General features: G+C 28.7%; 1 protein-coding gene across 1 annotated transcript in view; it reads right to left on the bottom strand.

Moving 5' to 3' along the window:
- Positions 1-1,250, bottom strand: part of LOC111628804 (lysophosphatidylcholine acyltransferase-like) — a 33,695-nt gene extending 32,445 nt beyond the window's left edge. The window contains exon 1 of the mRNA XM_023372648.1: positions 1,080-1,250. Within this exon, the coding sequence (XP_023228416.1) occupies positions 1,080-1,216 (137 nt within the window). The 5' untranslated portion in view covers positions 1,217-1,250. The remainder of the gene's footprint in view (positions 1-1,079) is intronic.
- Positions 1,251-18,658: the final 17,408 nt, after the last annotated feature.

The raw sequence follows: 18,658 nt of genomic DNA, 5'->3' as shown, positions 1-18,658 counted from the left end.
AAACACAAATTTTCACTTACAGAGATAATCTTTCATTTTAGGTTGTGAGAGATAAATTGTGAAGACAAAAAATTTTTTCATATTCTTGAATGTACTCAAACATTGACAAAAAAACCTTTAAAATGCAGCTTTTTATTAACTAATCGAATGTTTTCATCCATTGAGCTAAAATAATACAAAAGATTCAGGACAAGAGACACCTTAAATATGCAGAAGCATGGCAAATACACAAGACCAATCCGGAAGGACAAGCAATAAACTCTAGAGAATTGAGTAAAGTCTCAGTGGTATGGAGAGTGGGCATAATCTGAATACTTTAGTATGAAAAGGGATGAATGGTTAAAGAATTAGGCACAGTTGTGTTACTGTTTTAGTTATTTATTTATGTATTTATTTTATTTTTATTTATTTTTATTTAGTTATTTATTTTATTCTTATATTATATTTATATATTGTTTATATATAGATTTGTAACCCGTACATATTGTAATATTGTATTTTTATTTACAGGCTTGCACACTAGACAGATATGAAAATTCAAATGTTCAAAATAATTTGAATTTTATTCCTGAGGAAGTTCATTCAAATGGCCAAAAACGTTTGATTAGTTAATAAAAAGCTGCATTTTAAAGGTTTTTTGTCAATGTTTGATTATTATTTAACTCAGTTTGAGAAAAGTGTCTTAAATGAACTTTTACTATGTAAATTACCATCAACCATTTTTAATGATAAATTTCAGTTTAATATCAAAATTAAGTATGGTATCAAATATTTAACTTTATTTATTTAAAACTATATAATATCTTGAATTATTATAATTATTGAATAAGTATTTCTTCAACTAAGTTTAATTGACAGATGAATCAACTAATTCATTTAAAATAATCATAAATCATTATTTTTCATATGTTTGACCTTACATTTTAATTTAATCCTTTACCATATCAGAGTTTTGCACAATTCATGCTGACAGACCTATTTATTGTTCATAAGAGTTTTCATAGCTATGGAATTATACTTGGCTTAGATTTTTAAAATGTTTTAAATATTAAAAATTTATGTATTATATATTAAGATACCTTCTCCATCCACTCATTGGTTTACTTTTCATGTCTTCTTTAGAAATTCCAAATAAGCCAACAACAGCAAGAAACCAAGCTGATGAAAGAAGTATTAGCATAAGAAGTAATCTAATCGGCAATACAGTTACAGTCATAACCACAACCTGTCAAATATATTTTATAATAATTAAACCATGATATATATTTTGAAAATAAGCAAATAATTATTAAAATTAATGTATAAGATAAAATTATACAAATTAAAGTCTGAAACAGATTTTAAATAAAAAATTCACTTCTTAAGCAACATATTTTAACAGCATATTAAATGCTTAAATGAACAGGAATATTTAAAAGTATTAAAAAAATTCAATGTGTCTAAATATTTTCATCTAACCTTAATTTTCTGAAAAATATAATATGAAAAATTAAATTGTATTTTCATAAACAAACCATTTATACTTTAGTTTGAAAATAGAAAAATATTGATGCTTTATTAGATATATATTTTAATGTTTTTAGAAATGGAAATAAAATATTTTAATAAATAAATAATGATGATAATTTAATTTCTAAAATATTAACTCATGATTAAATTTCTAGAACTGAAATTAAAAATTATATTTTTAATAATGGTCTAAAGTGTTTTCAATTTTATTTATTTATTTATGTAATAAAATAAATCTTTTGTTACTTCTTGATAAAATAACTTAATGAAAAGACTTTTCAAAAGTTAAATTTTATAAATATTAATTTTAAATTTTATTACATGAAATATTTTAATAGTAGAGAACAAGAGAATTGAGTGGACACATCATCTGATACTCATCTTAAACTATACACAATTTTATCAAATTTTTCTCTCTATCAAAAAATATCCAAATTATAACTAATATTACAACAGCATTATTTAAGCTACATATATAGCAGGGGTGGCCAACAAGTCAATCACAAAGTCAATTTTAGTTGATCACTCACAATGTCTTGACTTAATGTGTAACCAAACACAATGCATGAACATAATGCACAAACACAACTGTAGTGATATTGGACCTCTGCGCCATCCCTCAGATGCAGTTTTGTCAGTCCATGTGAAATCAATTTGCATATACAGTGGAACCCCGGTTAACGAATGTCCTGGTTAACGACCAAATCGGTTAACGAACTTTTATTTTGCAAAAATTTTTTCTCGGATAACGAACAAAATTCGGATAACGAACGTACCGGTATTTTGTGTCAAATTTTAGTTGGTGTTAGGCATGCGCGAGTTAAGCATTGCTTTTCCGAGTGTTTGTGCTATGCTTCTTTTTTCAGTTTTGTGATTTTTATATTTAATCAATATGGCATCCAAGAAAGAAAAAAATCACAGTAGCAATAGAAAATGACAACGCGCTATCGCATTTGAGAAAATTTTTGATTAAAAGAGTAAGACAATCAACTTTAGATCAGTTTCTTGTTCCTTACGGAAAGAGTTTGTTTGTTTGTTAAGTTATGGCAATGCAACACTTGGGCGATATGCCTAGGGGAATGCCTTCTGGGAGGTGTTTTTAAGGGAAACTGGCCCCTATTTAGGCGTTACAGACGTGGAGAAAACCCGGAAAACTCCACGTGGCCAGCCCGTCTGAGCGAGGTGCGAACCCACAAACGAACTCCCTGTGTTTAAGGTACGAAGACCACTTAGCCACTGGTGGGTTTTTTTTACCGAAAGAGACTTCGACTCGAAGAATCTTTCATTGAAGTGCTACCCGTTATTTTTTGGATAGGATTACCCTTCTAAGCATTAAGGTTCGTATATCTCCACTTTTCTGCCACCAACTACAACAAACGAAGGTATGTACAGTGCTAGTTTATTAAACAAAGTTTACATGTTTGTTGCTGTAATGACACATACTACGTTTTCTGACATTTTCATCAAAGAAAATTACTGTATATTACAAATAAAATCACAAAAATTTCGGAGACTAGAACGGATTAATTGCATTTGCATTAATTTCTATGGGAAAAATTGCTTCGGTTAACGAACAATTCGGTTAACAAACGGAGTCGCGAAACGGATTAAGTTCGTTAACCGGGGTTCCACTGTAGTTGTAAAAGGGGAACAAGAAATGTAGACAAAGGGTCATAAAACCAAAAAAAAAAGAAAGGCAGTTAGAGGGATAGAGAGAGTAGGTTGGGACACAGTAGAGAAAGGAAGGGTGAAGTGGTGACAACGGTGAGTTTCAATTTTTCTTCTGTTTAAAATGTAAGTACCTTTTCTTCATGTTTTAAATTAAATTGTGGCTGTTCTTAGCTATCTAAACATAGTATGTATTTCACACCTCCCCTTGCCACTTAGACTATGCCTACGACAACAAGTTAATTGCAACACATTTTTAAGACAAAAAGTAGATCTTATGTACACAAAAATTGGCCACCCCTGATATATAGTATACAAATTAATTTTTTTTGAAATTATTCATTTAAAGATGAATTATATCTATGTACAATTATAATATTTAATTAATACTCAATGGCACTGACAGGGGCACTAAGTTAGTGCCATTGAGTGACTGATATGGTTATATCTAAATTAGTTAATTTATTTAATTAATTAGTCTGGAAGTGAAGATTGGTTGGAGATCTAGGTGGCATTAGTGTCGTCACCAGGCTGGTTTTCACCCAGACAAGCCGGTTTTTAAATTCACAGTCCAGATTGATTATTAATTTGTCTAGTTTTCGTAGAAATTGTTAAATTATGATAAAACAAAACAAATTTATAAAATTATTTGTATTTTATTTTAACGGTTAAACACTTTAACTTCACAACCCTGCCCAAACTTATCCCTGGGCTAAGAGTGACAGAAAATGTACTTTTAAAATTCTAACTTGCAAATATAAGGTTTGTTCCAACACAAATCCCTAACTGGTTTAAAACTAGCATGTGCATTATTCAGTTTTTGGCTGTAAAATGACATTGTGCATGCCTTGTATGGTTTCAAATTCAAACCAGTCAGGGACTTGTGTTGGAACAAACCACTGTCCAGGTCAGCAATTTTGAAAAAGTGGCAACACTAGGTAGCATAACTGACAACACATCTGTATGGTAAAAACAAATTGTAAGTTTGAGTCTAGCTCTAGCCAATCTTTTCTTTCAGAATATTCTAAAATTAAATTTATTTATTTATAATTATTAAATGTAATAAGAGATGGTAGCCTAATCATATATATCTTGCCAAAAACAACTTAGTAATTCCAACTACAGCTAAAATTAGCAGTTCGAATATGCTTGATAGTATTTTCCTTGTCATTAATGCAACTGAAGTATGTTGTAATTATTATCTTTAGTAATTACAACATAATAACAACTTAAATTATTTAGACTTAATACTCTAATAAAGTACTCTGGCTTTTTGTTTGATAATTACATTATTATACATGGGGGACCCCAAAAAACTGGATTTTTTGTATAAAAATTTTATTAACTTTTTTACAAAATTCCTTCAGTCACCTTCAAAGTACTCTCCATTAGATGCAATGCACTTGTCAAGTCTTTTTCCCCACTGTTTGAAGCATCTCTGGAACTCTTCAACCTTGATATCATCCAGTGCCCTCAGGAAAGCTGTTTTTACTGCCTCCACATCATCAAAACGCTTCCCTTTTAAATTTTTCTTTATTCTTGGAAACAGAAAAAAAGTCACAAGGGACTAGATCTGGTGAATACAGAGGGTGGGGAACAACAGGCCATCCCCGAGAGGTCAAATAGTGGGTCACTTGTAAGGCCATGTGCGCGGGGGCATTTTGTGATCAAGGAACCAGTCACCTAATCGCCAAAGTTCCAGGCGTTTCCTTCACACATCCTCTCAGAGACATCTTAAAACTTTTTTGGCAGATATTTTCAACGTTTTCATCGTTTCGAGATGTTGAAGGACGCCCAGAATTTCACAGGCAGAACAAAATAATAGTAAGACAAATAACACTACGCGCAAACGTAAACCTACAAACTGACGCCATCTGCACAGCTGTTTTGTGAAGGTCTTACTAACCCCATCTAGCGGGAGAACTCTCTACTACATCTAATAGTAAGACAAATAACACTACGCGCAAACGTAAACCTACAAACTGACGCCATCTGCACAGCTGTTTTGTGAAGGTCTTACTAACCCCATCTAGCGGGAGAACTCTCTACTACATCTACGAATGGCAGCGCACTCTCAGTTCGGTTTTGTTTGGGTCCCCCTTGTATTTTATACTTAGTAAATTTCTGATGTTATCTAAGTCAACAGTATTCTCAAATGACGTCCTCAAAAAAATTTCAAAAGCATTTTTGAAATTTTATGAAAAAAAAAAATAGTTGATTAAATTATTCAACAACTCATTTAATCATTCCTATACAACTATATATAAGTATTCACCAACATAAAACAACTGTACTTATAAAGAAATCCTTTTACAAAATGAAAAAATGTTTCAGCATCAAACACTAAAATTGATATATAGATTGTTTCAACTACATCTAACCTGCAATTTACATGGTACTTGAACTGCATGATTCCAGTTTAAAAAATGTTAGAAAAATGTAACAAAATTTTATTTTATATGATAGAGTTTCAATTTAACATAATTTTTGAAATATTCTTCAATATTTTATTTTAGAATAACTATTTTCATTAAAACTAATTCACAGCTGCCATGCAAATATAACAAACACACTCAAATAACCTTGAAAATGCAGCAAAAAATTTTGAATTGTCCAAAAAAATAGGGACTTGACAACACATACAGTATGCAGAAGCATTTCATATTTATAAGACAACTTGTACAGGACATTCTATCAATTATATGGACATTAACTCTCTGTTGGCAGTTTGGAGGTCCTTTTTTTGTATACTTTCTAATAAATTAGGCAAAGCCTTGTGACAGCCACAGCATGGACTGTTTACATTATTTGATTTAATAGATGTATGTTCATTGGTTAATGGTATTTTGTCTGTAATTAATTTTAATGTTTTATTTTGTATTCATTGATTTAACTTTTGTGTGTTCCTTTATTTCATTCTATTTATATGTTATAATTTTTGAATATTTTCAAATTTATACATTTGTTTTATGATATGTTAACATTCAGATGGTAAATATTTGAATTTTTGTTCTAAAATATTATTGTCCAAACTGCCATTGTGGCATTCCATTACTTATTCTACTTGAAGAGCATTAGAAATGTATGAAAACTTTTTATTGTGGCATAGTAAACACTAGTATTGTGTTTTATTCCAAAGACACATGACAAGTTTTCCATCAAATTCCTTTATTAGTTGAGTTGATACAGTACATTGTTTTGTACTCATTTCGTTTTTTTTTTCTTCTGTGAAAAGCGATTTCAGTTATAAATAATTCCTCCAAGACAGATTTTAGTAAAAATCAAACCACAAGGTGGCGAATGTCATACATGGCAGCGTAAAAGACAAAAAGGGGATGGAAGATGAAAAACGGGGCAGAAACAGCTAAAAACTTTTACAGTTGTATTGTATCAAAATTTACCTAAAAGGGAAGATTCTGGAAGATTTTAACCTTTTAATTTGTAATATATACTAGTTTATTTACAAAAGATTAAAGCAGATTTTACATGTTTTTAACTTATACAAAGTGTAACCAAAAGGTACTTCTATATATCATTTATGTACTCATTACAGTAGAGAAATTACATAAAACAATAAGTTAAAAAATATATATTGTATTTTAGTTGACTGAAGAGGGGCAAAGCCCGAAACGAGTACAATGTACCATATCGACTCAACTAATAAAGGAATTTGATGGAAAACTTGCCATGTGTCTTTGGAATAAAACACAATACTAGTGTTTACTACGCCATAATTATAAAACAGGACATGGTTTCAAAAAACAAAAGAAAACATTTTAGTTATAAAATTTTTTGCTGTATTTTCAAGGCTATTTAAGTGTGTTTGTTAAATATTTTCATTAATTAATAAAATTAATGTTTAGGTCTATTCTAACTAATATAACATTGCAATCATGTCACTACTACTTTCAATTTATATGTTCAAAGAGCTCCATTTTATACATCATGCCATATGCATGATTAACGTAAGATGCTTAACTTGACATCAGAAATTTATAAAAAGTTAAATAGAAATAAAAAACAGGCTTTGATAATAGATTTTATTGAGGTACCATCATAAACACCATCAATGTTTTCAATAAATTAGTATAATTATAAAAAAATGTAGGATCAAAAAAGCTAGTAATAAAAGTAGCATAAGATTTTTAACTAAAAAAGAAAAAAACTGTTTCTTTATCAATAAAAAACACTAAGAAAATACATTTTAAAACTATTTTTCATCATTTTATAATGCTTAATAAAAGTATGGAGCATGAAATCTTTTCCTCCACTTTCCATATAAATGTCAGTGTCAACTTACACAGAATTAATCTATTGTACAAATCAAGGGTTATTTATATTTTTAAAATATTTGAAAATGAAAAATGATTTTGAAACTGGAAAATAAACCACTAAAGATATTTTTTTTATTCAATGAAACAATTTCTTATTAAGTGGAAATATTTTTGTTTATATTTATCCAGTAATATTTTGTATACTCCAGCACAGAAAAAACAAAAAACCACCAAATGAAATGCAATACTGAATAGCACTAATAATATTGTTGATAATGTGTAATAAATTATATAATTACCAAATTTCTAAAGTTATTCAAGTGTAATAATAATAAAAAAATCTTATCCTAGAGCATAAATTATCTTTTATCTCTAAAACAATAAAAATCCAGATAGAAGAATACGAAAATGCATAATATAAAAATTTAATAATGAAGTTATTAGCCAACACATTGTTTACTTAATATTTATTATTTACTGAAGATAAGAAAACTTCTTAAAATATTTATATGACTCTACAATGAGGATTAATAGCATTTTAATGGAAATTTCTACATTTTTCTAAGAAAGGAACAAAACAGATTCTAAAAAATTCAGCAACAAGTTGCTTAACTTTCCCAGTAACATTTGGTAGTGCCATCTGTTATGATATTTTATTATTAAAAATTTTTTTTATTTTTAACTACAATATTATAAAATGGCAAAAAGCTTAATTTTGATGAGTTTTATAAAAAATTGTAAATGCTAATAACGAGTAANCAGGCAGAACAAAATAATAGTAAGACAAATAACACTACGCGCAAACGTAAACCTACAAACTGACGCCATCTGCACAGCTGTTTTGTGAAGGTCTTACTAACCCCATCTAGCGGGAGAACTCTCTACTACATCTACGAATGGCAGCGCACTCTCAGTTCGGTTTTGTTTGGGTCCCCCTTGTATTTTATACTTAGTAAATTTCTGATGTTATCTAAGTCAACAGTATTCTCAAATGACGTCCTCAAAAAAATTTCAAAAGCATTTTTGAAATTTTATGAAAAAAAAAAATAGTTGATTAAATTATTCAACAACTCATTTAATCATTCCTATACAACTATATATAAGTATTCACCAACATAAAACAACTGTACTTATAAAGAAATCCTTTTACAAAATGAAAAAATGTTTCAGCATCAAACACTAAAATTGATATATAGATTGTTTCAACTACATCTAACCTGCAATTTACATGGTACTTGAACTGCATGATTCCAGTTTAAAAAATGTTAGAAAAATGTAACAAAATTTTATTTTATATGATAGAGTTTCAATTTAACATAATTTTTGAAATATTCTTCAATATTTTATTTTAGAATAACTATTTTCATTAAAACTAATTCACAGCTGCCATGCAAATATAACAAACACACTCAAATAACCTTGAAAATGCAGCAAAAAATTTTGAATTGTCCAAAAAAATAGGGACTTGACAACACATACAGTATGCAGAAGCATTTCATATTTATAAGACAACTTGTACAGGACATTCTATCAATTATATGGACATTAACTCTCTGTTGGCAGTTTGGAGGTCCTTTTTTTGTATACTTTCTAATAAATTAGGCAAAGCCTTGTGACAGCCACAGCATGGACTGTTTACATTATTTGATTTAATAGATGTATGTTCATTGGTTAATGGTATTTTGTCTGTAATTAATTTTAATGTTTTATTTTGTATTCATTGATTTAACTTTTGTGTGTTCCTTTATTTCATTCTATTTATATGTTATAATTTTTGAATATTTTCAAATTTATACATTTGTTTTATGATATGTTAACATTCAGATGGTAAATATTTGAATTTTTGTTCTAAAATATTATTGTCCAAACTGCCATTGTGGCATTCCATTACTTATTCTACTTGAAAAGCATTAGAAATGTATGAAAACTTTTTATTGTGGCATAGTAAACACTAGTATTGTGTTTTATTCCAAAGACACATGACAAGTTTTCCATCAAATTCCTTTATTAGTTGAGTTGATACAGTACATTGTTTTGTACTCATTTCGTTTTTTTTTTCTTCTGTGAAAAGCGATTTCAGTTATAAATAATTCCTCCAAGACAGATTTTAGTAAAAATCAAACCACAAGGTGGCGAATGTCATACATGGCAGCGTAAAAGACAAAAAGGGGATGGAAGATGAAAAACGGGGCAGAAACAGCTAAAAACTTTTACAGTTGTATTGTATCAAAATTTACCTAAAAGGGAAGATTCTGGAAGATTTTAACCTTTTAATTTGTAATATATACTAGTTTATTTACAAAAGATTAAAGCAGATTTTACATGTTTTTAACTTATACAAAGTGTAACCAAAAGGTACTTCTATATATCATTTATGTACTCATTACAGTAGAGAAATTACATAAAACAATAAGTTAAAAAATATATATTGTATTTTAGTTGACTGAAGAGGGGCAAAGCCCGAAACGAGTACAATGTACCATATCGACTCAACTAATAAAGGAATTTGATGGAAAACTTGCCATGTGTCTTTGGAATAAAACACAATACTAGTGTTTACTACGCCATAATTATAAAACAGGACATGGTTTCAAAAAACAAAAGAAAACATTTTAGTTATAAAATTTTTTGCTGTATTTTCAAGGCTATTTAAGTGTGTTTGTTAAATATTTTCATTAATTAATAAAATTAATGTTTAGGTCTATTCTAACTAATATAACATTGCAATCATGTCACTACTACTTTCAATTTATATGTTCAAAGAGCTCCATTTTATACATCATGCCATATGCATGATTAACGTAAGATGCTTAACTTGACATCAGAAATTTATAAAAAGTTAAATAGAAATAAAAAACAGGCTTTGATAATAGATTTTATTGAGGTACCATCATAAACACCATCAATGTTTTCAATAAATTAGTATAATTATAAAAAAATGTAGGATCAAAAAAGCTAGTAATAAAAGTAGCATAAGATTTTTAACTAAAAAAGAAAAAAACTGTTTCTTTATCAATAAAAAACACTAAGAAAATACATTTTAAAACTATTTTTCATCATTTTATAATGCTTAATAAAAGTATGGAGCATGAAATCTTTTCCTCCACTTTCCATATAAATGTCAGTGTCAACTTACACAGAATTAATCTATTGTACAAATCAAGGGTTATTTATATTTTTAAAATATTTGAAAATGAAAAATGATTTTGAAACTGGAAAATAAACCACTAAAGATATTTTTTTTATTCAATGAAACAATTTCTTATTAAGTGGAAATATTTTTGTTTATATTTATCCAGTAATATTTTGTATACTCCAGCACAGAAAAAACAAAAAACCACCAAATGAAATGCAATACTGAATAGCACTAATAATATTGTTGATAATGTGTAATAAATTATATAATTACCAAATTTCTAAAGTTATTCAAGTGTAATAATAATAAAAAAATCTTATCCTAGAGCATAAATTATCTTTTATCTCTAAAACAATAAAAATCCAGACAGAAGAATACGAAAATGCATAATATAAAAATTTAATAATGAAGTTATTAGCCAACACATTGTTTACTTAATATTTATTATTTACTGAAGATAAGAAAACTTCTTAAAATATTTATATGACTCTACAATGAGGATTAATAGCATTTTAATGGAAATTTCTACATTTTTCTAAGAAAGGAACAAAACAGATTCTAAAAAATTCAGCAACAAGTTGCTTAACTTTCCCAGTAACATTTGGTAGTGCCATCTGTTATGATATTTTATTATTAAAAATTTTTTTTATTTTTAACTACAATATTATAAAATGGCAAAAAGCTTAATTTTGATGAGTTTTATAAAAAATTGTAAATGCTAATAACGAGTAAAATCTTCATTATATTCGACCCTAATTGAGATATGACATATGACTCTCTAGTTCCCCACTTCCTTGATCTTTAATCACCAAAATTTAATAGCATCAATCCCCCTAATAAACAAGCCTCCTTGCAAAATTTCAGAAATTCTCTAATTTTTGGCAATATTTACTTTTAAAAAGCTCAATACTTGATTATAAAGTTTGTGTACAGCCTTAACAAATATACATAATGTTTATTTTAAACATATTTCATTTTTATTTTAAGATGCTTTTATGTATTTTTTAATTTTTATTCAAATTATTGAATATTAAAAATTCTGTTAAAGGCTATGATTATTCAATAATTTAGTAAATCAATTTGTTCATTAATTTATTCAATAATTTAAAAACAATTGCAATATTAAAATTCTTAAAATGTTTAGAAGTTATAATTGATTTTCCTAAAAATATTGTCATTTGTTTTAAAAAAAAGAAATTAATTTTCAAAGTTTTCTATAGCACATTTTTCTCATAATAATTTTATTACTTTAAATATATAAATTTGAACTTTGTTATTATATTTTCAGATAGTATTAAAATCTTATAACCCTACTTTAATTTAAAAAATTTTTTGATATTAAAAATAGATTTCATCCAAAATGAAAAAGAGTTTTATGAAAATCTTTTGTGCTTCACTTGAATTTCTGCCTACATAGACATACTTCTTATCAAATGAAATAATTAAATTGTAAAAAAAAACATTTGTTGCTAATATACAATAATAATACTTTATAGCAACATTTAAAAATCTTACGAAAAAAACAAACCTGGCCTTATTCTGGTCACCGTCTCTGATCTCTCGTCTCTCACAAGCTGGTCGCTGATTAGCTGGTCTCTCACAAGCTGGTCCAAACGATTAGCCAATCAGCGACCAGTTTGTGAGAGACGGGAGACCAGAGACAGTGACCAGAATACAACCATTTAATATCTTCAGCTAAATATATCTAAAAATCATATACAATATATATTGATAAGGTTGCCAAGTATGTTAATTTGGGAATAATTCCATTTTCACCAAAATTTCAACAACAACAACTAGCCATTAATATAAAACAAAAGTAAAAACATAAAAACAACACTGAGTGCAGTGTTAACAGATAACGTTGCACTTAGAGTGTTTTTACTTTCTTTTTATGTAATATTTGGCGTGAGGTTCAAGCTGTATTGTGCCATCAACATGTCTATCAAGTAGCATATATTTCTTAAATAAAATAGATCTATTATATATGTTGTTTCTAATTAAAATTAAAATAAATCCAAAGTTAAAGTAATTAATATCTTTTCTTAAAAGGAAAACATTTTGCATGGTCCAATGAGTTTGTAACTTTTTAATTTTTCCTTCTAGATGACATCTTTTTCAAAATAAATGTTTCTAAATGACAAAAAGTACAGAAGTATATTTTTTACATTAAAGTTTTGAATTTTGGTATAGAGATTTATAATTTAATTTTTTTATTTCATATCAATTTTTGTGTTAGTCACAATTTTATTTCAGTCATCAATGAAGATACTTATAAATATATGAAATTCTAATTAATATCATTATTATTTAATTAAAAAATTTTCTTCTTCTTCTTGGTGCCATATCAGATTTCTGACGTCGGCGACACCTGGCGTAGGTTTGTAATCCGCCAAGGTGTATACTAGGGAAAGTTACTACCCAGAGTGGTTTCCCGTTGCCTTCTCTGGGGCGCGATGTTACGCGAGGGGAACTAATGCCTTCCGGGAGGACTTTTATGGGGAACTGGCCTCCTATTTAGTCGTTATTGGCAAGGAGAAAACCCGGAAAACTCCAAGCAGCCAGCCTGTCCGATCGCGGCGCGAACCCACAACCGAACTCCCAGTGTTTAGGGTACGAAGACCACTCGGCCACTGGTGGGCTAAAAAATTTTATATTAAATAAATTCTGTAAAGAAAATTACTGTCTTTAACATTACATTTTCAATAATGAACACTATCATTTCATAGTTTTATGAGAAATTAAGAGCAAAAGAATTCAAAATTATTTTAATGTAAATATGTTAAGAAAATGAATTAACTGTCATAATGCATTCAATAATGACAAAATTCGTGCTTCATGTAAAACAATTTTTCCTAAAAATTAATTCACTCAGTCTTTCTTTCTTTTTCATTACTGTCTCAAATATATCACTACCTTAAGTAACATGAAAGCTTTATTTTAATATTTCTCAAAAATATTTGACATTTACAAAACATACACTTGAAATGTAAAAACTAAGTCAAATATCTCCCCTAATTCTGAAATTTCTTGTGAACAACACATTTATAACCTATTTAATACTTCTTGCATGAAAATAATAGAATCAAAATGTGATCTGAAATATTCAATATATTATTCTATAATACTGTATATAAATAAAAAAAATTTGAAAGCATCATTTTTTAAATAAAGGGTTATGAATTTCTTTGTAGAAAAGGGCTGGCAGAATTACAATTTAATAAAAAGTAAAATACATCTGGATACGAGTCCAATTTTGCTTCCCATGTTCAATCACCAGGAACAACTATTTCCATTGCAGAGACAACTTTTCTTTAGAGGATATGCCTCTGCACAAATATGTAAAACAGTTTAAAATGTTCACAGGTGACAATCCCAACACAATTAAAAAAGGGCTGGAACATTTTAAACTGTTTTACATATTTGTGCAGAGGCATAGCCTCTAAAGAAAGGTTGTCTCTGCAATGGAAATAGTTGTTCCTGGTGATTGGACATGGCAAGCAAAATTGGACTCGTATCCAGATGTATTTTACTTTTTATTAAAGGGTTATGAAATTTGGCACCATATTTGTAAATAAATAAATAAATTTCTGCTAATTTCAGGAAGTTATCTTTTTATTAAATAAAAGAAACATTTTCAGTCAAAATCTGAACATCTGAAGTTTAAATCATCACTTTTCAAATAACTAATTGAAAAATGAATGTAGCAAATCGAATGAAGTACTCTGCACTCTGCTCTACATTGCATTTTATTTTAACTAGTATACTGAAAGAATTCATTGTGATAGAAAACAGGTAAATATTTCATTTAAAATTACAATGCAATTTTCATGGCATGGATTATATAAAGATCATGAATATAATTCTATTCATTGTTCACAAAAACCTTCAGAATCAAGATATATACACATAATTTTTTACATTTATAAATTCAAGTTTTGTATATTATCCTTCTCAGAATCAAAACAAAAAAAATTGGCTTTTTAAATATATTCATTAATCTTTATACAGGCATAGTTAAATCTTTCATATGATGAGGAAATAATGGTTTTTACTAAAATTAATTTTAGAAAAACCATTACTTCTTCATAAATTATTTNGTGGACATTTTAAACTGTTTTACATATTTGTGCAGAGGCATAGCCTCTAAAGAAAGGTTGTCTCTGCAATGGAAATAGTTGTTCCTGGTGATTGGACATGGCAAGCAAAATTGGACTCGTATCCAGATGTATTTTACTTTTTATTAAAGGGTTATGAAATTTGGCACCATATTTGTAAATAAATAAATAAATTTCTGCTAATTTCAGGAAGTTATCTTTTTATTAAATAAAAGAAACATTTTCAGTCAAAATCTGAACATCTGAAGTTTAAATCATCACTTTTCAAATAACTAATTGAAAAATGAATGTAGCAAATCGAATGAAGTACTCTGCACTCTGCTCTACATTGCATTTTATTTTAACTAGTATACTGAAAGAATTCATTGTGATAGAAAACAGGTAAATATTTCATTTAAAATTACAATGCAATTTTCATGGCATGGATTATATAAAGATCATGAATATAATTCTATTCATTGTTCACAAAAACCTTCAGAATCAAGATATATACACATAATTTTTTACATTTATAAATTCAAGTTTTGTATATTATCCTTCTCAGAATCAAAACAAAAAAAATTGGCTTTTTAAATATATTCATTAATCTTTATACAGGCATAGTTAAATCTTTCATATGATGAGGAAATAATGGTTTTTACTAAAATTAATTTTAGAAAAACCATTACTTCTTCATAAATTATTTTATCCTTTATAAAAACTATTTTTATAAATGATAGCAAAATGACCATAAAAAGCTATTTTTATAGTTTGAAATGTAATTCTACCAAATGCAATTTTAAAGTTTAAAAAACTTTTTAAATTTATTATTATAAATATGAAAATCATCAATATGATCTAAATATAATCATATTAAAACAAAACAATTATAAATGCAATTTAAAGTTTAAATTTATAATTTCATAAAATCAAAATTGTTCTTAAGTTCTATGTCTAGAGAAAAAGCAAATTTAATCCATAATCCAAAACTAATTCCAAAAATATATGCATACAACAATAATTAATAATATTTTGCTTTTGAATTGATTACAGATAATAAATGTAACTGATGTGAAATAATGAAATTATTTTACTAAAATAAGAAATGCTTTAGTATAACATCATGACTACCATGCAAATGTGAGAGCACAGACATCTGAATGTGAGAAGGCACAAATGTGCCTTCTCACATTCAGATGATGATAGCACTAAGAAATGTATAGCAAGAACTGAAGGACGGATAACAGAGTTGGAAGCATAGCAGCATTTGGAAGAGGAAGAAGAGGAAAGAATGAAAGTACAAAAGAAGTTAAGTGTAAAGGGGTTAGCTGGTATGTTCTCAAATTGAATGCAGCTATATTAGAACTAGAGGGTATGGATTGGAATGCTAAACAGTTTACGAAAGCAGAACAGCAAAGAATGAAGTTTTATGACGATGATGTAAAATTTACAAAGAACAAAAGGAAACTTACAAAGCCGAGCACACTACTGAGATTATTCTTCAAAGTTACTCCAGGGCCCTACCCCTACAATTTCTTCCATTCCTTTGCAGTCATCTCCCTTACCCAGTCCCTCTACAGCTCCTGATAACTCTTATGATAACACTAATGACCTTGAACTATTCAGGCTTCAACCTTTTGAAGGTACCGATCGGATATTATTCCTCCAAACTTTGAAACTCTCCCTTGTAATTCCAGCCTTTTATTTTTCTGACAAAACAATTCTTTTATGTATTCGCGAGACTGTCGGGTAGGCACTCGTTAAGTTTTGCATCTGTTTTTCTTTTCGAAAGGTGAGTATAATAGCAAAAGTAGAAAGTGGGCAGAAGATGCCTAATGTTGCTGGGCAGTATGGCGTAAACAGGTCTACAGTAGGCTGAAGTTCAATCTTATTTAAGAAACATACTGTATAATCAAGAAGACTCAAGCAGCTAAAGGAGTAACAAAAATCACATCTGAGAAATAAAGAATATCGAACAGTTCATAATGGAACACGAAATGGATCTGACGACAGAAGAACGCCAAGAACTCTTGAATGAAGAACACCAAGAAACTCGGCGAGATATGTTTTCTTCTGAAAAAGAGGATTAATGCCGATATCTTATATTAAAGATCCTTTGAAGAAGTGGGAGGATGTCAGAACAACGGTCTTAGAATGGCATCCAAACCAGGTTAAGGCTTGGGGATTTCTGCAATTGCAATGCTATTAATTACTTACGAAAAATCCTGAAGAAGAGAGAAAAGCAATCGACATTAGACAGATTCTTTAACCCTTTCAAACAGAAAAAAAACACGACTAATAAAAACGCAAGACTATGTATGTATGTATTTTTATTATCACCAATACATATAAATAAAGGTAGTAAGAAAGTATATATTTTTTTATTTTGGGGGGGTCTCCAGAACCAATTAATCAAATTCCCATATAAACCTATGGTAAATCGATAATCGGTTAACGAACAATTCGGATAACGAACAAAGTCTTGGAACGGATTATGTTCGTTAACCGTTCACCCACTGTACTGTATAGTATTGCCATGTAGTACTTAGAATAGTGCTTCCTTACATTGACTATTGCTCCAAAAAAGTTGCTGACATGACACAAACTGAAGTCACATTATTTCAATTCAAAAATTTTCTGCCAAAAGGAGTTAGATAGATGACTGGTGCAACTATTGCTAACAGGGAAAAAGTATGATGTATGGGGCAAGACTCTACTAAATTTGAGAGCATTGTGACAAATAATTGCAGCCCAGCCTTGTGAATATGTCACAATAAATAATTGCTTGTTGCTAATATACTTTATCAATCAACTAGCTTTATTTTTATCTACTACATCTCTGCTCAGGAATGGATTTAGGAGGAAGCAGGGTGCAGCTAAACCCCACTTCTGACAATCTTTTCAAGTATAGCTAGTTACCTCAGGTAGTAAAAATTTAAGGCATATTGTTTTCTTTCTGCACTCCCTCTAACGTTTCCTGGATCCACTATTGTCTATGCTTGATGTCAGTCACTAAATCTGCCTATTCTCAGTTGGCTAATATAAGATAATTATTTTGGTATTGTTTACAAAAAGCATTTAACTATTTACTGGTGTTAAATCAATCAAGATAGAATGTATAACTGAATAGCATTATGATCAAAGATTGTTTATATTATCTGCTTTAATTATTTTAATTTAAATCTTAAACAATTCCAATCATATGACTATACCAGACATTTTTCTGTAGCTTTATTATATTATTATTAAATCAATTATAATTAATATTATTTTTGTTATGTTAATATAACAAATGCATAGCATATCTTAGTTCAGAAAAAATAAGTATTTTTTGAGAATTGGTAATATATTAAAGTGTTCTAGTTATGGTAATAATAAATAATCACAGATTATATCTGCCAAATGTTTGATTGAATAAATAACTGGAAATACTTCTCTCATTTTCAGTTGCCCAATCTAAAATCTTCAGAAAACATTGAAGATCCAAAATTATATTCAAAAGCATCATTTTTAAGATAACTTAAATTGATTAAATAACTTGTCTAAAATTAGCCAAATATCAATATACAGTGGTGCCTCGTATAACGTACGCCTCGAATAACGGACGCTGCGAATAACGGACTTTCTGTTTGACCGTTACGTGACTCGAGCAACAGACTTGCTGCGAACAACGGACTTTCTGTTCGGCAGTTACGTGAGACGAACAATGGACTTTCTTCGAAAAGTGCGAATGATGTTTCCACTCTTTTGCCGTTGCCAATGACAATCTGCTATTTTTAGGATATATTAGTATTATTAGAATGTATTATTAGTATATCTGAAGTAGAAATGTAATGTAATATATGTTGATGATTTAAATAAACATTAAATGTAATGTAATACAGTATATGTTGACGATTCAAATAAACGAAATGTAATTGTGTAGATGCCGAGGTGGCGGGACGAAAAGAGGTTGTAAAAAACAAACGGAGCGA

The sequence above is a fragment of the Centruroides sculpturatus genome, unplaced genomic scaffold, assembly GCF_000671375.1.
Source record: "Centruroides sculpturatus isolate CEXI.00-Female unplaced genomic scaffold, Cexi_2.0 scaffold590, whole genome shotgun sequence".
Taxonomy (NCBI): Eukaryota; Metazoa; Arthropoda; class Arachnida; order Scorpiones; family Buthidae; genus Centruroides; species Centruroides sculpturatus.
This window is presented reverse-complemented; position numbering and strand designations above follow the sequence as displayed.